The sequence below is a fragment of the Fringilla coelebs genome, assembly GCF_963513975.1.
Source record: "Fringilla coelebs genome assembly, chromosome: 7".
Lineage (NCBI taxonomy): Eukaryota > Metazoa > Chordata > Aves > Passeriformes > Fringillidae > Fringilla > Fringilla coelebs.
This window is the reverse complement of record NC_140035.1, coordinates 22338395-22357062: the sequence shown is the minus strand read 5'-3', so window position 1 is coordinate 22357062 and position 18668 is coordinate 22338395. Positions and strand designations below refer to the sequence as shown.

Genomic DNA, 18668 nt, shown 5'->3' with positions numbered 1-18668 from the left:
TGTTTTTAACTATTGGTTTCTAAGAACAAGAAAGTGCTATGCATCTGGAATCAGTCTTCCTACAAGCTCCCATAAATCTGAGAGAGAGCTGGGTATGGGTGTGAAATCAGGCACCCTGAAGAAGCATAGAATTGAAGTATTTTATACTATAAAGCCATAAAAAGGTTTAGCATTTTAAACCACATTAACCTAGTGGAGACTTCACTAATAGCCTTAATAAAGCAGCATGGACAGCACCAGCACCATCTTCTAATGGCTCTAACACAGACAAGTTTCCCCCCTTACCAATACACTACCATCTTGAAATACCAAAATACAAAAGGATTCACAGTTGAAGTAACAGAATGAAAGCACAATAAAAGCACAAAATTCAGAAATTATAGCCTTGAAATGGATAAAACAGCACTTATATGTATATTTGAATAGCTGAGAGCAGTATTAGCAATAACAGTACATTCTTGACAAATCACAGTTTTAATGATGGTTTTACTCAAGGCATAAGGAGAGAAACTGCTTGATCATTACTCAGCCTGCCATTTCAATGGGTATTTTCCTTCCCTCTGTGGCACAGAAAATCACTGCACTCTTTCAACTAAACAAGTTTCTTGTATTCATATACTCACATGAATTCTGCAAAAAATTAATATCACCCTTATGATTTTGTCTCCCTTTCTGTAGTCAAAATATAGAGTCTAGGATTGCAAAACAAGCTGCTTCCAGGCCTGTAATCAATTAAAAGGGCTGGTTTCCATTTTAATAACAATCATTCTATATTTAGTAAATATTTTTCTGCAATACATAGACAGCTGAAGTTTTTCAATAAAGTTACCTATGAATTAGTACAAGCCATATGTATCAAAGGGAGCATTCAGTAGCTAATTGAGTGCTGCCACTTCAAACTAGTAAATTGAGAACATATCCATACAGTAACCACTACAAAAACATGACAGTCCAATTTTTTCCTGGACAGTTCATTCCCAGCTTGACATTGAAAATGCTCTTTGTAAGACACACCCAAACTTGGTGGCAATATCATAGACTTGCTTCTCATGCTGAAGAACCTTCTCTCTGTCACCCTCGAAGAGCAAGGTAGCTACACACAGTATGTTGGGATCAAATCCTTTAAACTGCAAAGAGAGACAAACTTGCCATTAGTCACAGTCTACGTGGCAGAACACAAGAACGGGTTTTTACTTTTCAAATGCATGGCATGTGCCCTGGTCAGTAAGTGTTGCTGCAATTAAGAGGAATGATTGGGAAAAAAGTCTTTCAAAAATTTACTCCCAAAACACTCAAGTTTTTCCTTGACAGAACAGGTTAATGGGAATAACAGAAATTATCTGTCACCTCTTTCCTCCTGTTAAAAAGCAGCATAGGCACAACAGCTGTCTACCTATGCTGTAGAAAAAAAGTCTTAAATGCTTTGAGCAACAGAGACATTTATATTCAATCAACTATTCCTATCAGCTATAAAAGCAGGAAGGAAACTATGACCATCATGAATGTGGAGGGAAGGAAAAACTTCTGGGCCATCTCTAAACAGAATATGTACTCTCTAAGAAAAGAAGTTCCAGACACGTTATTTCCCACTTCAATAATCCAAGAAAAAGCAGCAGAATCAACACTGGTCACTGTCTTCCAGAAGTACACCCACTCTTGGAATATAATGAAATTTTCTACATTTGAATACCTAATTTGCAATAACTCTCTAGTTAGGTAGTTTGGAGGGAAAAAGATCAATAATAAGATAAAATATTTAATGCAAAAGCCTAGGTGACATCATTTTAGCACCAAATCATTGTAGGTTAAAAAGGAATGAATTCCAGAAAGACAAAAAAACAATTTATATGGAAAAATCTGCCAAATATCTTGAGGATCTTGCAAAATTCTAGCTTACTGTAATAACAAGGTAGATCATGCCTTGAAAAAAATCCAGGAAGATGAAAATATAATAGAGTGTGGGCCTTGCTCCATCTATATTCACTGGTCTGCCAGCTGGGTAAACTGGCTCCAGTCTTCCCCTGCCACCACTGTTAGACAAGGCACATTGATCTCTTATACAGGTATGACCAGTGACAAAAGCTCTCTTGGAGTAACTCCTCAAACACAATATAATTTGAATTAAACCACCTTTAGAACCTCAAGTTCTTACATTGTGGTATCAGTTACACTCAAACTCAACTGCATTAGAAGCAGTTTAACAAAAAATCCTGAATTTTATGAATAGCATGCAAAATTCAAACCAATATTAAAAACCCCAAAATTACCTTTGTGATGTAGAACTTTTTCAGTCCATCCAAAAACGATGTAAAAATGGAAGCAACTTGTGGTTTAAGAGCATGACCTTTGGCAAAAAGCAGAAAAAGGCACATTAAGGCAAACAGTGCTTTTAAGAGTCTTACTTCAGGGGGCAAATAAAAAATAGCTTGGTAGTCAAAATTACTATAATTGTTCAGAGCACTTTGATTATCAAAATTAAAGAGAATTCTCTCTAATCATGTAGAACATGATTTAGGAAAATGTTTCATTACTTTTTTGAAGACATATGTACACCTGAGCACAAATATTTGACACTTTAATTAAGGCTGCCCTAGTTTAGATCTCACAAGCCTATGGCATGTGGAAAATTTTTAAGAGAGAGCTTCATTAGTTTTTACAACACAAAACTAAGCAAAAAATCAGTGACTTTTTTTTAAAGCTACACCAAAACCACTGAAACAAACAGCCAAAAATGGTGAAAGTTAGGAGTTAAGCATTATTTTCTTCAACAGTTCTATCACTTGTGTGAAGTTTTCTACATAAAGCTAGTTATTGCTTCCTTAATGACAAACGGGGAACTAAAATTACCAGGATATATAAATGGTGTCTTGGAGCCTGTTAAATTAACATTTCTGCCTCAGGACTGGGTTTAATTGAGATGAAAGTCTTTTACTGTTTGTTCCATTGTTTTCAGTCACAAACAACTTCTGAACTCTCATTACTGCTTCACTTTAGCAGCCTGGCATCTGGCCTACATGCTGTGAGCCCAATTCATAAAAAGTTATGCACCATTTACATGATACTTCCTTCTAAAATACTTCACAAAACATTTCCTCCTGAATAACACATGAAATCAACAACTATATGCTCTTTTTTCCTCTTAAGCAAAGAGGGAGTCTCTCTGCAGATACAAACCCCAAGGAGGACGCCTACAAGCACAGTTCAGGAAGCACAGAGAAATTATGAAAAGACATGAATTTATTAAACCACAATCTAAAAAATTACTTAATAATGATTACAAGAAAAATCAGTATTGACATACCTGAAACTATGTTTATAGCTTGCAACTGGTCAAATTGTGCTTCCCAAAAGAAAAATAAATGCACCTGCTTCTGTTGGACATGTCTAAGCAGAACAGTGTAACACAAAATCAGCAAAGCAAGCAGCAAGGCTTGCTGGGCTTCTCAGCTCTTCCAAATCACAATTTCCTTGATTTGAAAAATGAAGTTCAGCTTTTCCAACACCACTACATTAATGCCATTTGAAGCTGAGATTCATCACTGAGGCTTCTGTGCAAAAGAAGTTTCAGAAATTCTGACTTGCTGAAGCATCATAGTAGAGGTTTTCAAGGTCAGTCACACTTCCCATTTTCATCTTCTGGGTACAATCAAAATAGCATGGTCTCAGCAAGGTCTGCAAGCTATTAGCTTTTGGGTTGTGGAACTTTAGAGTCTCCATGAGAGTGTCTTGAGCTAGAACATATCTTCTATCAAATTTACTAGAGTTTAAAATGACAGCTTTCTCTAAGAATTGCTAAGAAATGACTGTTCTGCATATTTGACGTTGTCCTATTTAGGCATTTGAACTACTTGAAATTTTATGAAATCTTTTGTCTTCAGGAATCTTCTGGCAGCTTCGCTGAATTTCAATACTTAAAGCCTAACAGCTTAGATGTACTTGCACAGTTACAGCACTTACAGCACCTGATCTTTTTTTTAAAACAGACAGATCAGACAAATATGTCATTACCTGTCTCCCAATCAAACATTATGATATCAGAATATTTTTTTAAAACCTACTAATTCTAAGGAATCTGTGAGATGCTTTCTTCAAATTTAAAGGAACCAACCCACTGACCTTGAAAATAAGGTGCTGGCATTCTGATTTTTTTTTCATATCCAACTTCTCATTAATACTCTTAGGGAGAAAATGTTTCAAGTACTGTATTTTAAAGCTGGAATCTCCACTCCTTTACATCAAAATAGAGGAAGTGATTCCAGAATTTCAATCTCACCAATAGACTAAATGTCAAGAAAGGAAATATAGCAGAAAACCCATCTCATTTATAGGCAGAGCATGACTCTTCACTGACTCAAGCAGTGCACAGTGTTTCCTCAGAGACAAAGACAGGCTTCTGTTTCCCAAACTCACATTATGGCACTATCTTCAGTTTGAACCCTGGGTTCAATGCCCTCTGTCTAGATTTGAGCAAAAGAATTACTACCCAAAACAGACTTAAGCTACTAAAAAGCCCTTGGAAACAGATGATACTCCATGATGATCTACACACTTACCAAACTGAAACTGTGCATTGTCGACAAGGCGAATTGATGCTGGAGCACATCTCTTGGAGGCAAAGTTAGGAAAGTATGAGGAAGGAAGAATAAAAACATTACATACATAGTTGGTTTTAAAATTCATTACAATCAAATTTTCATTTCAAAATAGCACATAGGAAAGCACACTTTGATACCAGAGACCTCTGGCCATCACCATCATTGAAACAGGGTGACTATAAGCTTGTTTTCACTGGAATAGCAACATCTACTAGGTATAGTAGATGGTCTAGATATAATGCATTGAGAATTTTCAGTTGAACCTCAAGCCAACACAGTAATAGTCCAAAAACATTGATCTTCACATTTTGACTGTTTTTCTAAAATGGCATAGGCACTAAAGATAGTACACTTGTTTAGCACATTGAGCTTATGTTTCTGTGTAATCAGAGACACACACATAATAAAAATCAATTGAAAAAGTTTAATTGTTGAAGGTCATCTTGGCATGCAGCTGAGCACTACACAGCTGCTCACTCAGCTCCCTCCCTAGTGGGATGGGGAAGAAAAATCAGAAGGGCAAAAGCTGAAAAACCCATGGGTTGAGATGAAGACAGCTTGGTAAGCAAAATGGGGAAAAAAAACCCTACAAAAGCACAATGCAAAAAGCAATTGATTACCATCTGCTGACCAATATGCAGCCAGTCTTCAAGCAATGGCAACCTCTATGAAACAACCCCCTCTATTTTATTTATGATCATGATGTTATATGGAATCTGCCTTTAGTCAGTTTGGGTCAGTTGTCCCAACTGTCCTTATCTGCTCCCAACACACTTGGTGGTGGGAAGAAAGGGAGAAAGAGAAAAAGCCTTGACACTGTGTACATATTGTTTAGCAGTAACTAAAACACTGATGTGTTAACACTCTTTTGGTTACAAAAGCTAACACCACACACGCTGCTATGAAAAAAGTTGACTTTATCCTGGCTAGAGCCAGTACACTCATGCTCTGCTGTCAGACTGCAATCAAAATCTGTACTTGGGTCTAATCTAGATTCTGCACTGTACAGGAATCTGAAAAACTGTAAGAACAGCTGCCTTCACTTAGGTAAGTTTCAGGTCATGTATATGCCTACATCATATACTCACTGATGGCCATGTCCAGTCACACTGAAATGTATGGCCAGAGGAATATGACAGAAGTCTGAATTTTAGGCTAGTCATCATCTAATCACATGGATATGGAAGTACTGCTCTTTCACTTCATTTGACATATTCACTCCTCACAATATCATTAATATGTATTTGGTCAGACAAGAGGAAGAAAGAACATGGACAACTAAGGGAGCTCACCAGGCATGTCGACTGTGAGAGTGGTTTTAAATGAGACCAACCCACCCTCAACCTACAGGCTGACTATTCTTACATTACAGTGGACAGATATATAAAAGAGCTTTTCAGACAGCAATCATTTTAATTACTACTCAGACTGATGCGAGGGGCAACAGAAGAGAATAAGTAGTTCAGGCTCAAGTAAGCAGAGAAACAGCAGCAGCAGCAAAAGCTTAGAAATGGAGCAACATTAAGTGGCAAATAGTGCCTCTTTTCTTCCCTCTCACTAAGCCCACAGACAGGGAAAACATATGAGTTCCTTAACTGGTTTTAAATGTTGATCAGCCATATGATTAAGCATTCCCAAAAAGTCTGCTCAGGTACCTTTAAAAGGAAGGACAAGCACTAGCAGTAGAAGCACGACAGAAAAACTGGCAAGTGCTGCTGACTAGCATATACATGTCATTCACATACCAGTTTGAACATCTGGCTTGGAACATTAAGCCATTAATTTAGACCAATCACTGGAAAAAATGTAAAGCTGTGTTTAGTTTGGCATTAATTAAAACATTTCTGCAATTATTTCCCCAATTCAGGGTACATTCTACCATACATATATATAATTTGGTATGTTTTGCACAGAGCAGAGGAAAGTTAGTTAGTGGAGAAAGAGGCTAGCCAGACTAAGATTTGTTTGGATGCATAGCCTTGAGGATAAGTACTACAGAACTTTAATATCTAAGTACTTCACTACCTGAAACCATCTGCCTGCACTATTCTCTATTTAACTATTACAGTGTAAGCACAATTCCACTTGGTAATATCCATCTCACCTGCCCATGTCACTGTGCTCCAGGCAGTGATTTCTAAATACAGGCCATATCCTTCCATTGCATTCCTTTTGCTCCTTTACCACTTCAAAGCCATGAATTCAACTGCCTTCTATATGTAGGCAGCAACTCAATTCCTTTAAACACTGGCCCCTTTTACATAGTCCTAATTAATGTGAGGGTAAAGTTCTCAGTGGAAGGAGATACAAAGCTGAATTTTTCAGGCTGCAATATGAAAATAACTCCCACTGAAACAAGCCATCAAAAGGCTTGTCCACATTTTGTCTCAGAATACCCAGCAAAGTCATAACATGCTCAGCCTTCAACTGAGTGATTTCCAAAATCCTCATGGACCATATCCTGCATTTCATGGACCTTACACGCTTATGAGATTCTTATTCCTGGTTATCAACTGCCAGAAATACTGAAGCATCAATACACCCCTACTGCTCGAATCCATGAGTCCTTGAGTGAAGTCAATATCCAGCTTTTCTTTACCTGCTTTGCCACTTCCCTCAAGCAGGCCACCCCTCGCTCAAAGTTGGGGAAGACCACAGAGCCGTACTTCTGGTATTCAGGGACTGGGCGAATCTTTATCGTAACTTCAGTCACCACTCCAAGGGTTCCTTCAGGAGAGGAGAAAAACTGAGCACAATGTTCCAAGATGAACTGCTTGCAAGCTACCCAACTTAACATGTACCAGAATGTTGTAAGTTAACATAAATCAGAAATCCCCAAAATTCAGTTTGCAGTAGTAGGTGATTTATTCCTTACTTTTTACAGGGTGAATTCTCACAAAATATTCTCTAAATCGTGCTCTTTGTTACTAACTTGTAGGCTGACTCCATAGGTCCATTTAAAGCAGTGTTAAAAGCTGCAACTTCACAGTCCTAATTAAGGTCTTAATGTTTTATTCAAACACAAGAAATTCATGCCTGCACAATGCCACCCATCAGCCACAGCATTAAAGATGCTCAAATAATCAAGAATTACTGAAGCTGAATTAAGATGCAGTATGTGAAATTAGTCTGTTTATACCTTCAGATCCCATAATGAAGTGATGGATATCAGGTCCTGTTGACATGCGAGGTACTTGACAGTTTTTTTCTACTATTCCTCTAGGAGTTACCATTTTTATATGAATCACCTGTTTAAACAAAGTGCAATGACTATCAATACTAGCATTAAGCACACATTATTACATTTATTTTCCACAAAACATATTAAGTTTGATACAGTTTGGCTTTACAGGTTTTAGACATTCTGTAGGCAACCCCAAGAACCTGAGAACTGTTACCAACCATTATTTTGACACAGCATGGTTTCCCCTCACAACAGATAGTTTCCATTCTATGACAAATCATATCAACTGGTGGCTACATCCAGGCAATACCAGTTAAAACTGTTTTGCTCCTCAGTGTAGAACTTCACAGATAGAACTTTATATACACCAGGATTTTAATCAGAATATACATCGTACTACAGAGGACAAAAGTGAGGGTTTTAACTTTGCTTAAGTTTTGTTTTAGGACTGCTGCTTAATAAAGCTATTATAATACAGTTGTTGATTGCTACAGAAATATCTCAATTAGAAGGAAAGACAAAAGTAGTAAAATATTTTGTGAAATAGAATATCAATGTAAAAGCTGCCATAAGACTGACACACATGCAGGGCTAGGAGGTTGTTTTTTAAAAAATATTTTTCAATGTTATTGTTTCCAGCTTCATTCAGGCCCATGTAATAGAAGCCTACATGTGGGTTTTCTTAATCCTCTATTCAATCCAATCATCTATTTTATACCAAGGAAGGGTAGAGTTTCAGCTTTGCTTTAGCAATGCCTTTAAATGAAGCAAAATTCAGCTAATGGCTTTACAACTTTCAAGCACAGGTAGTTAAGTTATTTTCACTCTATGCAATTTATGAACCATTGATTCTGCAGTAAGTGGATTTTAGGCAGCTTATATAACACACTGTTTCAAGATATAAAGCTCATCAAAAGGTAAACACTTCCTTGAAACATTCTCACTGTGCTATTTTGAAACTCATGAACTGTTCTGAATCAATTTTCAATCCTATTTCCTCCTAATGAAAATTTCAGAAGCTGTTCTAGCCCGAAATTATCCTTCCATAATAGAGAAGCCTTCTGCTTCACAACTCCCAGAACAAGCAAAACTGTACCACTTAGGCAGCAGGGGAATGATGACACTTTTTAAGTGCTGTGAGTTTTACTTCAGCCAGGTCTACTGAATAAAAACCGTGTAGTTCCTGCCAGCCTCAGTCACTGACAGTGAAGTCTAACACATCTCTGCACAGAACAAATATGTCTAAACTATAAGCTGATGAAAAAGCCTGAGGTAACATGGATACATCACCTAGAGTATGCTGCAGGAAAGAGGGAAAAAATTCACGCATGGAAGGGTTAAACAACTTATGAGAGAAAGCTGGAAGTTTGAAGCAAAAAGGCAGGCAAAGTCTGAGCAGTGATGATTTATGTTCAATACATTCAATGTACTTGTTGTAACAGAAAACATAGACTTTAAAATCAAAAAGTATGCTTAAAAGTCAAAAAATTATCTTAATATTAAGATTAACTTAATATTAAAGTTGAACCATTTTAACCATTAACTTAATATTAAAGTTGCACCATTTTAATGACTAAAACAAATTCAAGAGTAGAACACTGCCATTCCCAGACCACTGCTTCTTTCCTCTGAGTTCCTGCAAACCATGTGGTGGGCACTACATCTCACCACTGTGCACCCACATGCTCAATTAGATCAGCCTACTGATTTAAAAAATACTGCTAGTCATGGGTATGTAGGAAGGTAGGGAGAGCTGTCAGACAGCTCAGCTAGACATCTTCAGGTACACACAACAGGTAGGAGAGAACATGGGACTTCTGGAAGTTTGACAGGATTATTACACTGGATCAATAGAGAGTCCAAAATGGTAGAAGACAGCACCAGTCAAGAGAGAGTAACAATTCCTTAAGCTAGTCAGTGAATGTTCAAATGAGAATTACTTTTATGTCAGTGATAAGGATTACTAGTACTAATACCAAAAACAAGGAAACAAGCATGTCAGTCAAGATTTAATGCCAAAACTGTATTACACAAAGAAACACTATTTATCCTCCCACTGTGAGTCATTATAAAACTTAAATATCTGAACAGAAAAATTGCAGCAAGTATTAAAACTACTTACCAGATCTTCAATGTTTCCATAGATGTTTTTTTTCATGCCTGATGCTCGTGTTGCTACCCAGCCTCCTAGTGAACTGAATTCCATGGAGTCTGGTTCATGGCCTGTACAGAAGCCACTTTCTGCAAGCTAAGGAAAGAAAATAAAAAAATACATCCTACAGGTCCTGACTTAACTTAGTACTCAAAATTCTATACTTTTTTGGGTTGTTGTTTTTGTTTTTTTTTAATAAGTATCCTTATCACACATCCATTTATGAAACTTTTATCTTGGCTATGTACATGACACGCAAATTGATTCTGCTTCCACTGTGCATACCTGTGCTACATATCACCATATAATAGTCCTCCCCTGTATTTTAAAACTGAGAACTCTACTGTTCAAAACAAGGTGCAAATTCATATACATCTGCAAAAAGAAGTTAGAACTTAAGTAACTGCCAACTTTGCACAAATGCTGCCAATAAATAAGGCACTTAATCTCTTGTTCCTTCTATCCTAATGTGATATGCAGCAGGTCTGCAGAAAATTTTAGCAAATTGCCTGTACTTAATTCTCTCAAGGAGAGATGTGTTTTAATATACAGCCATCTGGTTGGGCTTCCTGTATGCAACACTGTCAACTACTTGTGATGCAGATCATGCATTCCTGTACATTAAGTAGTCACTTGTTTCTCATTTTTCTGCATTAACTTGGCCTTGCCATCTGCACAGCACCTGAGGTTGACAGGATGCCCTCAGAATTACAACACCAAAGCTGTCAAACAGCAAGAATTAAAGGCCAAGCAGTCTCACATTAAGTGATAACTGCATTAGTGCATTTGAGATAATCAATTTGCACTGACCAACTGATAACAATCATGTTGAACAGCTGTATTTAAGTATACCATGTAACATGGATCATTAACTACGTTCTTTTGTACACAGTGGTTCTAACTTAAAGGCTGAAAGTCCCTTCTACATCCTGTTTACAGCAATTCATTTAGCTCTTGGTTTTCTCCATACCACAGGAACTTGTGGCTTTGTATGTTTACTGGTAATATATTAGGAAGGGTGGGTTTATGACCATTGCATGTAAAATTCTTACCAGCTGCATGAAAACACACAAGAATTAAGTTAGAATTCAATGATTTGGACAAGATACAAACAATACCTAAGAAAAATATTTTTAAAAAAATACTAGAAACTTAACCAGATAAAAATACCTGTTTTTCCAGATCTTGTCCAACAATGCCAGCTTCTACACAAGCTGTTAAGTTTTTTTCATCTATCCAGAGAATCCGATTCTGTTGAAAAGCCAATTAAAACTAAGAATGAGTGTTTAAGATTTTTGTTTACTTCCTCCCCTAATGCTATAGGATCAACATGCTTAGCCATAGAATTTACTATTAATACCACTCCAGTTACTACACCAGTGGAAGCTGAGGCTCTTTACTCCCTCCAACTGCTACACAACAGGTTTCAATTTATACTCACCACTACAAGACACTAACACATTTATCTGTCAATTTATACCAGGGATGTTTACAGAATAGAAAGAAAAAAAAAAAAAAGCCAGAAAGAATTAAATCAAAACACTTGCAGGAGTCTCCCTCTCACAAAGTATGGGCTAACTAATTCTTCGAGGTGAACTACTTCAGCTGCTTCAGTTTCAACAGAAACTGCTAAACTGGTCTCAGATGCCTACATAAATCAGTTTTTACACAATAGGGACCCTATATATAAGATAAAGATAACCATTACGTGTTTATTAAAATAGTAAAGCTTTAGCAATCATCTTAACTGCTCTGAGACATATGCTTTAACTTTGACAATGCTTCCTTTCACCTAAATTTTCTTATTTTCTCTCCTCATTAATGATTACAGGAACTGGCTGGCAGTCATTCAAGACACATGAAATTGGTTTATTTTCTGACTCAATGCTTATTTTTGCACCTAGCTGACAAAAAAGCAAGATAGTAAGAATTAACCACATTTCCTTGCCACACCTAAACCTGACAGAAGTCAAAGCTGTGGGCTATAAATCAAGGAGTTCAAATGAAGGCTTCAGTCACTAGTCACTTGTTGGATTTCATTCTGCATAGACACCTGAAGAGCTTCCTTCAACATACAAGTACGGCCTCTGCAGAAAAAAATCACTTTGTTTAACTGAAGAACCACTGAGTGCAGAAAACTGAGCCAAACCCCAGGTCTTACCTTCAAGGCTAAAGGAATTAATAAGCTCAGCAAGTACCTGAAGGCAGTAGAGCCTTACATCACAGACACAGGGCTGTTTCTGAAGCATCTCATTACCAAGTAGCCATAAATCCATCATTTTAAAAGTACAAAGCTCCTTCATAATGAAAAGATGAAAACTAGCAATAAATTTTATAGAACTTCATTTCTAGACTGCCATAAAGCTATGAACTTCACATTCTCAAGATGCTATCTACACAAAAACCCAGCTATTTCTTGAAAGTTTATCCTTCAAGTTGATTTATATATATTAGGTCACCTTATCAATCTTTGCTTTAAGTAATTTGAAGTCTAGTGCAAAAACTAGTGAAATTTGCAATAGCAACTTCCTCCTAGCCTTTCATTTATCCTCAGATACAAACTTCAATATAGAAGAAGACGAGCTTTCTCTGAGTTTGATGACTTGAAGCTGCCTTATACAAGGCTTAACAGTGATTTTTTTTTTCTTGTTGAATATATACAGGTGATATGAAGTAGTACAGGACTAACACCAGGAGTACAAGTTTAATAATCATGATGCTGATTAATACTTCCATCCCTACTTTATTCTGGAAAAGAAAGAAATGTCATTCTGTGGTGATCACCCAAGTAACTGTAGGATGATATAAAAAATTTTAAAATAAAACTTATTTAAGAGATCATACCATTTGTGATGTATCCAGGGAGACAATTGTTCTTTTTTCTTCTTCAGGACATTCAAGGGCACTAGAGACACTTGTCCCTCCTGCAAATATGGGAATAATATTTTGTGATCATAAAATTATCAGGTACCTTTTCTTCCAATAGAATGCCTTTCTCCTTCCTTTCTGATATAGAACTGAATAAAGAAAGATCACTGAAGTTAACTGTTTGAGGCTAGTGATTAGCCTCTTAAGGCTGCCCCCTTCTCCAGGTTTCACAAAATCAAGGCAGCTGTGGAGCCTAAAAATGCTTTAGCAGCACTCCATAACAAACATGACATTCTGTGACCATCTCAGCTGCTTCTGTTAAGCCCAGCACAGAGCTTTAAAACAAAGAAGGAAAAGAAATTACAAAGCCATTCAAGAAACAGAGAGCTATAGGTTTCTGTATATTCTTTAGCTATCACTATGGAAGCCACTACACTTCAACCTATAAACTTGGAATAAGAAGTCTCCTAGTACAGGAATGTAGTATACTTATCTATAAGAAAAAATAAACCAAAAGGCTTATTTTCCTACTGCCACAGCCGTAGGAAAAGAGAGGGTAGGATCCTCAAGATCCACAACAGGCTCTGAGAAGAGCAGACAATGGCAAGTACAGAGGAAGTGCCAGCTAATAAAACACTCTACAGGAGCAGTGAGGTCCATCACCTTTGTTTCCATGATGGAAAAGGTGGCACTTTCCTTAAATACCAAGCACTACTGTAATAACTTCACAAGTTGTCTGTAGTTTACTAGAAACAAACTGGGAAAACAACCTGAAGATCTTTCTGTGTCCTGGACAGTGAACAAGAAATAGTCAATATTGCTGCTTTCAGGTCTACTGGTTTACTACAATGAGTTAAAAGGTGACTTTCAGCAGTTTTGCAGCCCTTCAGATGCATCTGGCAAGGGTAACAGCGTTTAGTGAGGAACCAGCTCCCCAAGTTTGGTATGGTCTTCAAATGAAATGCTCATTTTCTCAAGCAGTTAATGACCTTTTGCAAGGGCTGTACTACAGCATAAGCTAGTACTAAACAAACAGATCTATACCACAGAATTAAGAGCTCTTGACAAAAAACTTATCACAGAATGAGCTCATGAAAGCCAAACCCAATGTTTCCAAAGCTCGATGTAATACAAGGAAGCTCACAACTCTACTTCAGCAGGCTTAGAGCAGAAGACATCCACAGTGAAAAGTGGAAGTCCTTTATGAATTCTTTAGGCTGTGGAGGACACAGAATGTACAGGCCTTTAGCTGTGCTCTGTATCTGGAATACTTCCTGAAAACTCCTTGCCACAGGAGTTTCTACTGAACATCTACAAGGAAATTAGAATAACTTTGAGGTAGTGTTTGAACACAATCCTCTCTGAAACTTTGAATTTCAATACTGCAACAAAACCCCCTAATTTATACACATTGTGGGAACAGAGCACAAGTAATGAAGAACACATATTTAAATTGAAGCCATTTTCACAAATAACTTTAAACAGTTAGGAGATTTCATAATTTTGCTTACCACCAAATGGTATTATGCAGAGATTGTGTTTGCAGGCTAATTCCACAATTTTAACTACATCTTCATGGCAAACTAAAAAAGAACAAACAGTTAAAAACAGATTTTGTGCTTGTCATTTTTGCTTATTACTAAATACTGCAGTCTCATTAAGCAGCAGCCCCTTTTCAACACCAGCAAGGAAGACATTTCAAAGTTAGGCACTAAATAAGAGCTGGGTTCAGAAGTATCAGTTATAGAGTAAAGTTTAGACTCAAACAATTCTACATTTGAAGAACTAACTACAGTCTTAGTCTCCAGCTCTGCTCATGAACTGAGACCTCCTGCAAATCCTCAGGGCAAGATGGGCCACCAAACAGTTAACAATTCATCTAGGTGTTTTGGAGAACAAATCACATGTAAAGCTTTTATTGCAAACAGGCTGTCCCACTCATTTTAAGTGAGAAATAAGTCTCTTCTGAGAGATGAACAGCACATTTTTTTCTTCCTGAATGACATTCAGTTTCAGAAGAGGAGTTGCTGATGAAATCTAGTTTTTCAGGATGCATTCTGTACCTGGTCAAAGAGGGAGGCGGAAATGCTTGTGCACAGCCAAGTAAAAGGATCAAAAAAGGGATCAAATACATTGCATAAATGAGTTTGTACAAAGAGCAAAGAATGAGCAGGACTAAATAAATAGTTTCCAAACTCTGACTACTTTGCCCTTGTAATACAGAGATGCTTCAAATGAAGGTAGTCAATCATTTTGTTTCAGCTTTTGGAGCTACACAAAATAGAAGTTGTGGTAAGTACTGTTCACAGTCACCAGGGCTCTCAAGCACCTGGCCTCAAGTAATGAATTTCATCTTATAGTGCCTCTTTCCATGCTTCCCATATGTGATTTTTTCCCTGTAAATAAAGGAGGGAAAACTGAGAAGGACTAAGTTCTTATAAGAAATTTTGGAGTTTTTAATGCAGTGCAGCTATCAAAGTTATAAAAAGTAATAAAAGAGTTGGAAACATACAATTGAACAGAAATTGACATTTACTTAGATCAGATGACCTTTTGGTTCACTACTGAAGAATGGCACATGGAGTAGCTCCTAGTGACCAGAGAGCACATGACCCAAGTAAAAATAAAGCATTTTGTATCCTTTTACTAGACAGAAACAAGCAGGCCTAGCCTATACTCAGATTGCACTGCTCTTTCTTCCAGTCATTAATCTTTTGTAAAGTGCTCTGATAGGAGTTACAGGTGATACACTTTTTACTAAAGTACAGCATGTAAAAAACCAAAACTTCTTCAATACAAACATTTCACTACCCTTTCTAGCATCATGTACACCTTTAGAACCCAAAATTGAGACTGCTATTTTTGACAACTGCTCTTGCTGAACTTCACATTCTCATTACACAGTAGTTATTTAAGTGGTGAATTCATCAGTCAACAAACTTCAGCTATATTTAATAATAAATTGACTTCTCTACAAAATGATGGGATTTCACAGACACAACCTGCAGTCCAGATGCTAAACAATCATGATTACCATTCATGAGTAAATTCCTTCAGTTTCTGTAAAGATGAGTGAAGTCAGTGAACCAAGAGGCCGTTTTCCCCTGACCAGAAAGCACAAGAGTTTAGTAAACAATGGCCTCCCAGCTCAGAAGGGAGAAGACACTAAAAACTTACCAGGCCATACAACTATATCAGGAATTCGCTTAAACATTCCTTCCCTGAGTACAAATATCTCGTGTAGGCAGTGACCTAGAACACAAACACTAAGTTACCGAGGTCAAACTAGAGTGTCGAGAGCAGCACAATTATACAAATGAAGTTCTCTTACCATGAGCTCTGAATACCCTATCTTCTGCATCCTGGGAATATGAGATTTTAGTGGCTCTAAGATCCTGAAGAAATTCTTCATTTACAATGGATGGAGGTACATCATTAACATTTAAGGATGCCTACAATACAAGAAAATAAATTCATTAAAGACAGTTCACTCTTACAGTATTTCTGTACAACAGAAATAAGAAAAACAGGCTAAAGAAATAAAAAAAACTGACTGATACCCAAACACATTTATTCCATATCATAAAGACATCAGTTCTCCTTCACAGCTTCAAACCACCAATCCAGCTTATCCTACTCTGCACACAAGAAGTTTTATTTCAGTAGTACATTCTTACCTTTCTTTCTCCTGATAAATATGGAGAAATATATGAGCTTATGAATGCATACTGAACAAATTCTCTTTTTAAGACTTCCCAAGGTACCAGAATACATACTAAAGACACTACACACTGCAAATTCTTCTACTCAGAGTTCTGTTTTCACTAACACACTTCCCCTCCTCCTGTCATTTCCTGAGAGTTAAATCCAAATTGGACCAAAGCCTAATCAGAAGGCCAGTGCTAGGCAAAACTAAGATTGACTGACATAACATAACTAGCATGCATTAAGCAGACTCACCTATAAGAAAGACCCCATAAAACCCATGTCTGAGTCACATACATAGAGGTGTCTCCATCTAAAGTCCCAAAGAACACCTGGGAAAGGTGTTCTTCTTCCCAAGAAGCTACACAGGACATTATGACTTACCAACAGACCTTAAATCAAGATTCTGCAAACCAGAGGGAAAACCTCTGCTTAAGATTTTCTAACAGGCCATTCTTCCAGGTTCTTCCAAAAGATGTCTTGTCTAGTACTCTTACAGCTTCTCAAAGTGTAGACACAACCACTTAACCCTCTTTTCTGAACTTCATGTCCAATTACTGGGCACATAAAAATGTAGTTCAAGTGTCAACTTTTTAAACCCAGAGAACAAGAATTCTTTAAAAGATCCAGATTAAAAAAATATATTTTGCAGACATTAAGTACAAGACTCTTATGTACTTTAAAGATTCCAAAAAAGACCATGCCTTTTTTTCTCTTTAAAAATGGAGCAAATATGGGTAATCTCCCTAAAGGAATATGTCCTCTATCACAAATGGCCTCAAATTAAAGAGTTCTTTAATTAGATAAAAAGCTTATCTGATGACTAAAATGTAAGTTCTTGACTTCAAGTCTTATTGCAAAAGAAAATGTTGGTAAAGAATGTTATTTCCTGTTAACAAAGTCCCTCAAGTCTGACAGCAGAACTGAAAGTTGTTTTATCTTTGATTTAAATACACTACAAAAATTAGTTAAAAGAATGCAATGCCTTCACACTTCTTCCATGCAAGCCTTGCTGGAAAATGAACTGACATCAACCCCAAGAGCAAAATGTGCTTGCACTATGGCTATAAAGCTCTCAGGAAAGATGCCAGAAAGAACTTGTTTACAGCCCTACCATCAAAAAGTATTGTGCAGTAATGTCCCACCTAGTCAAAGAAATTTAAGACATCTCTTTGACAAGCCCTACCTATGCTTCTTGACAAACGCAAACATAGAATAACAAAATGGAATTCACTGTGCTTTCATCTTTTGAAGTTTGCCTTCTACAAAAAGTATACTCACAACCAAGTTTTCTTTCCTAGAACAGAGTTGTGCCTATCTTTGCTCTACATAACCTTCAAAGCAGCTGATACTTTTTGCCAATATATGGCAAAACCAGCAGCAGTCTATTCTGAACAGGCTGAGTCTAAAAGTTGTGAGATATGATGAAGGTAAGATTTAAACCGATCAGGAAAGTTGTATCATTGTGATGGACTGTCCACCTTACAAAAACTATGAAAGATTATGGAGAAATTAAGAATACTGACAGGAATGATTCAGGAAGAAATAGATGCATGAGATGTTCATTAGCAACAGCTGACATCATTCAGAGGTTCAAGTGGATAGCCAAAAGTCTGGGTTAGAATTTTCATGTGGAACATGTGACATAATGAAAATGCAGTTTTAACAGTGATTTGAATTCTGGAAGAGCTTATGTGCCATCCTGACTTGCTTTAAGGACAATGTTGTAATCATTCAAATAAGGTGCCAGACAGCTATAAAAAAGCCTTTTCCCTCAATATATTCATCTTGTCATCTACAAACACAGAAGCTGAAATTACGTGTTGTTAAGTGAGAGGCACTTCACTACTGAGACACCTTGATTTTAGGAGTCACTCATAGTAAACACGCTGTAATTCTGGTCTTGAACTGCTGCTCTTACTCTTCTGCTATTAATGCACATTCACACAGTGCTGTTTGCTAGCCCAAAGAACACTGATACAGGAAACCTAAGAAACAAATAGGTACCAAATAAAGATCTTCAAATCATTTGTTTTAAGAAAAACCCTCACTAGCTGTGTCTACATTTTAGACTTCAAACTTTTGTTTCTTCATGGATTTCCACAGACAGAATTATTTCATATCAAGTTGAACACTAAGTGCCTGAAGATCTTTGTTGTCATGA

The 18668-nt window shown here is 37.0% G+C and overlaps 1 protein-coding gene across 2 annotated transcripts in view; it reads right to left on the bottom strand.

Moving 5' to 3' along the window:
* Positions 1–18668, bottom strand: part of AGPS (alkylglycerone phosphate synthase) — a 50822-nt gene that overhangs the window by 16424 nt on the left and 15730 nt on the right. For both annotated transcript variants that reach the window (XM_084209608.1, XM_084209609.1), the window contains exons 4-14: positions 16131–16251; positions 15977–16051; positions 14311–14382; positions 12776–12855; positions 11102–11182; positions 9902–10027; positions 7735–7843; positions 7195–7322; positions 4554–4605; positions 2268–2344; positions 1015–1127 (exon numbers count right to left, since the gene is read on the bottom strand). In XM_084209608.1, coding sequence (XP_084065734.1) covers positions 1015–1127; positions 2268–2344; positions 4554–4605; positions 7195–7322; positions 7735–7843; positions 9902–10027; positions 11102–11182; positions 12776–12855; positions 14311–14382; positions 15977–16051; positions 16131–16251 — 1034 coding nt within the window. The remainder of the gene's footprint in view (positions 1–1014; positions 1128–2267; positions 2345–4553; positions 4606–7194; positions 7323–7734; positions 7844–9901; positions 10028–11101; positions 11183–12775; positions 12856–14310; positions 14383–15976; positions 16052–16130; positions 16252–18668) is intronic.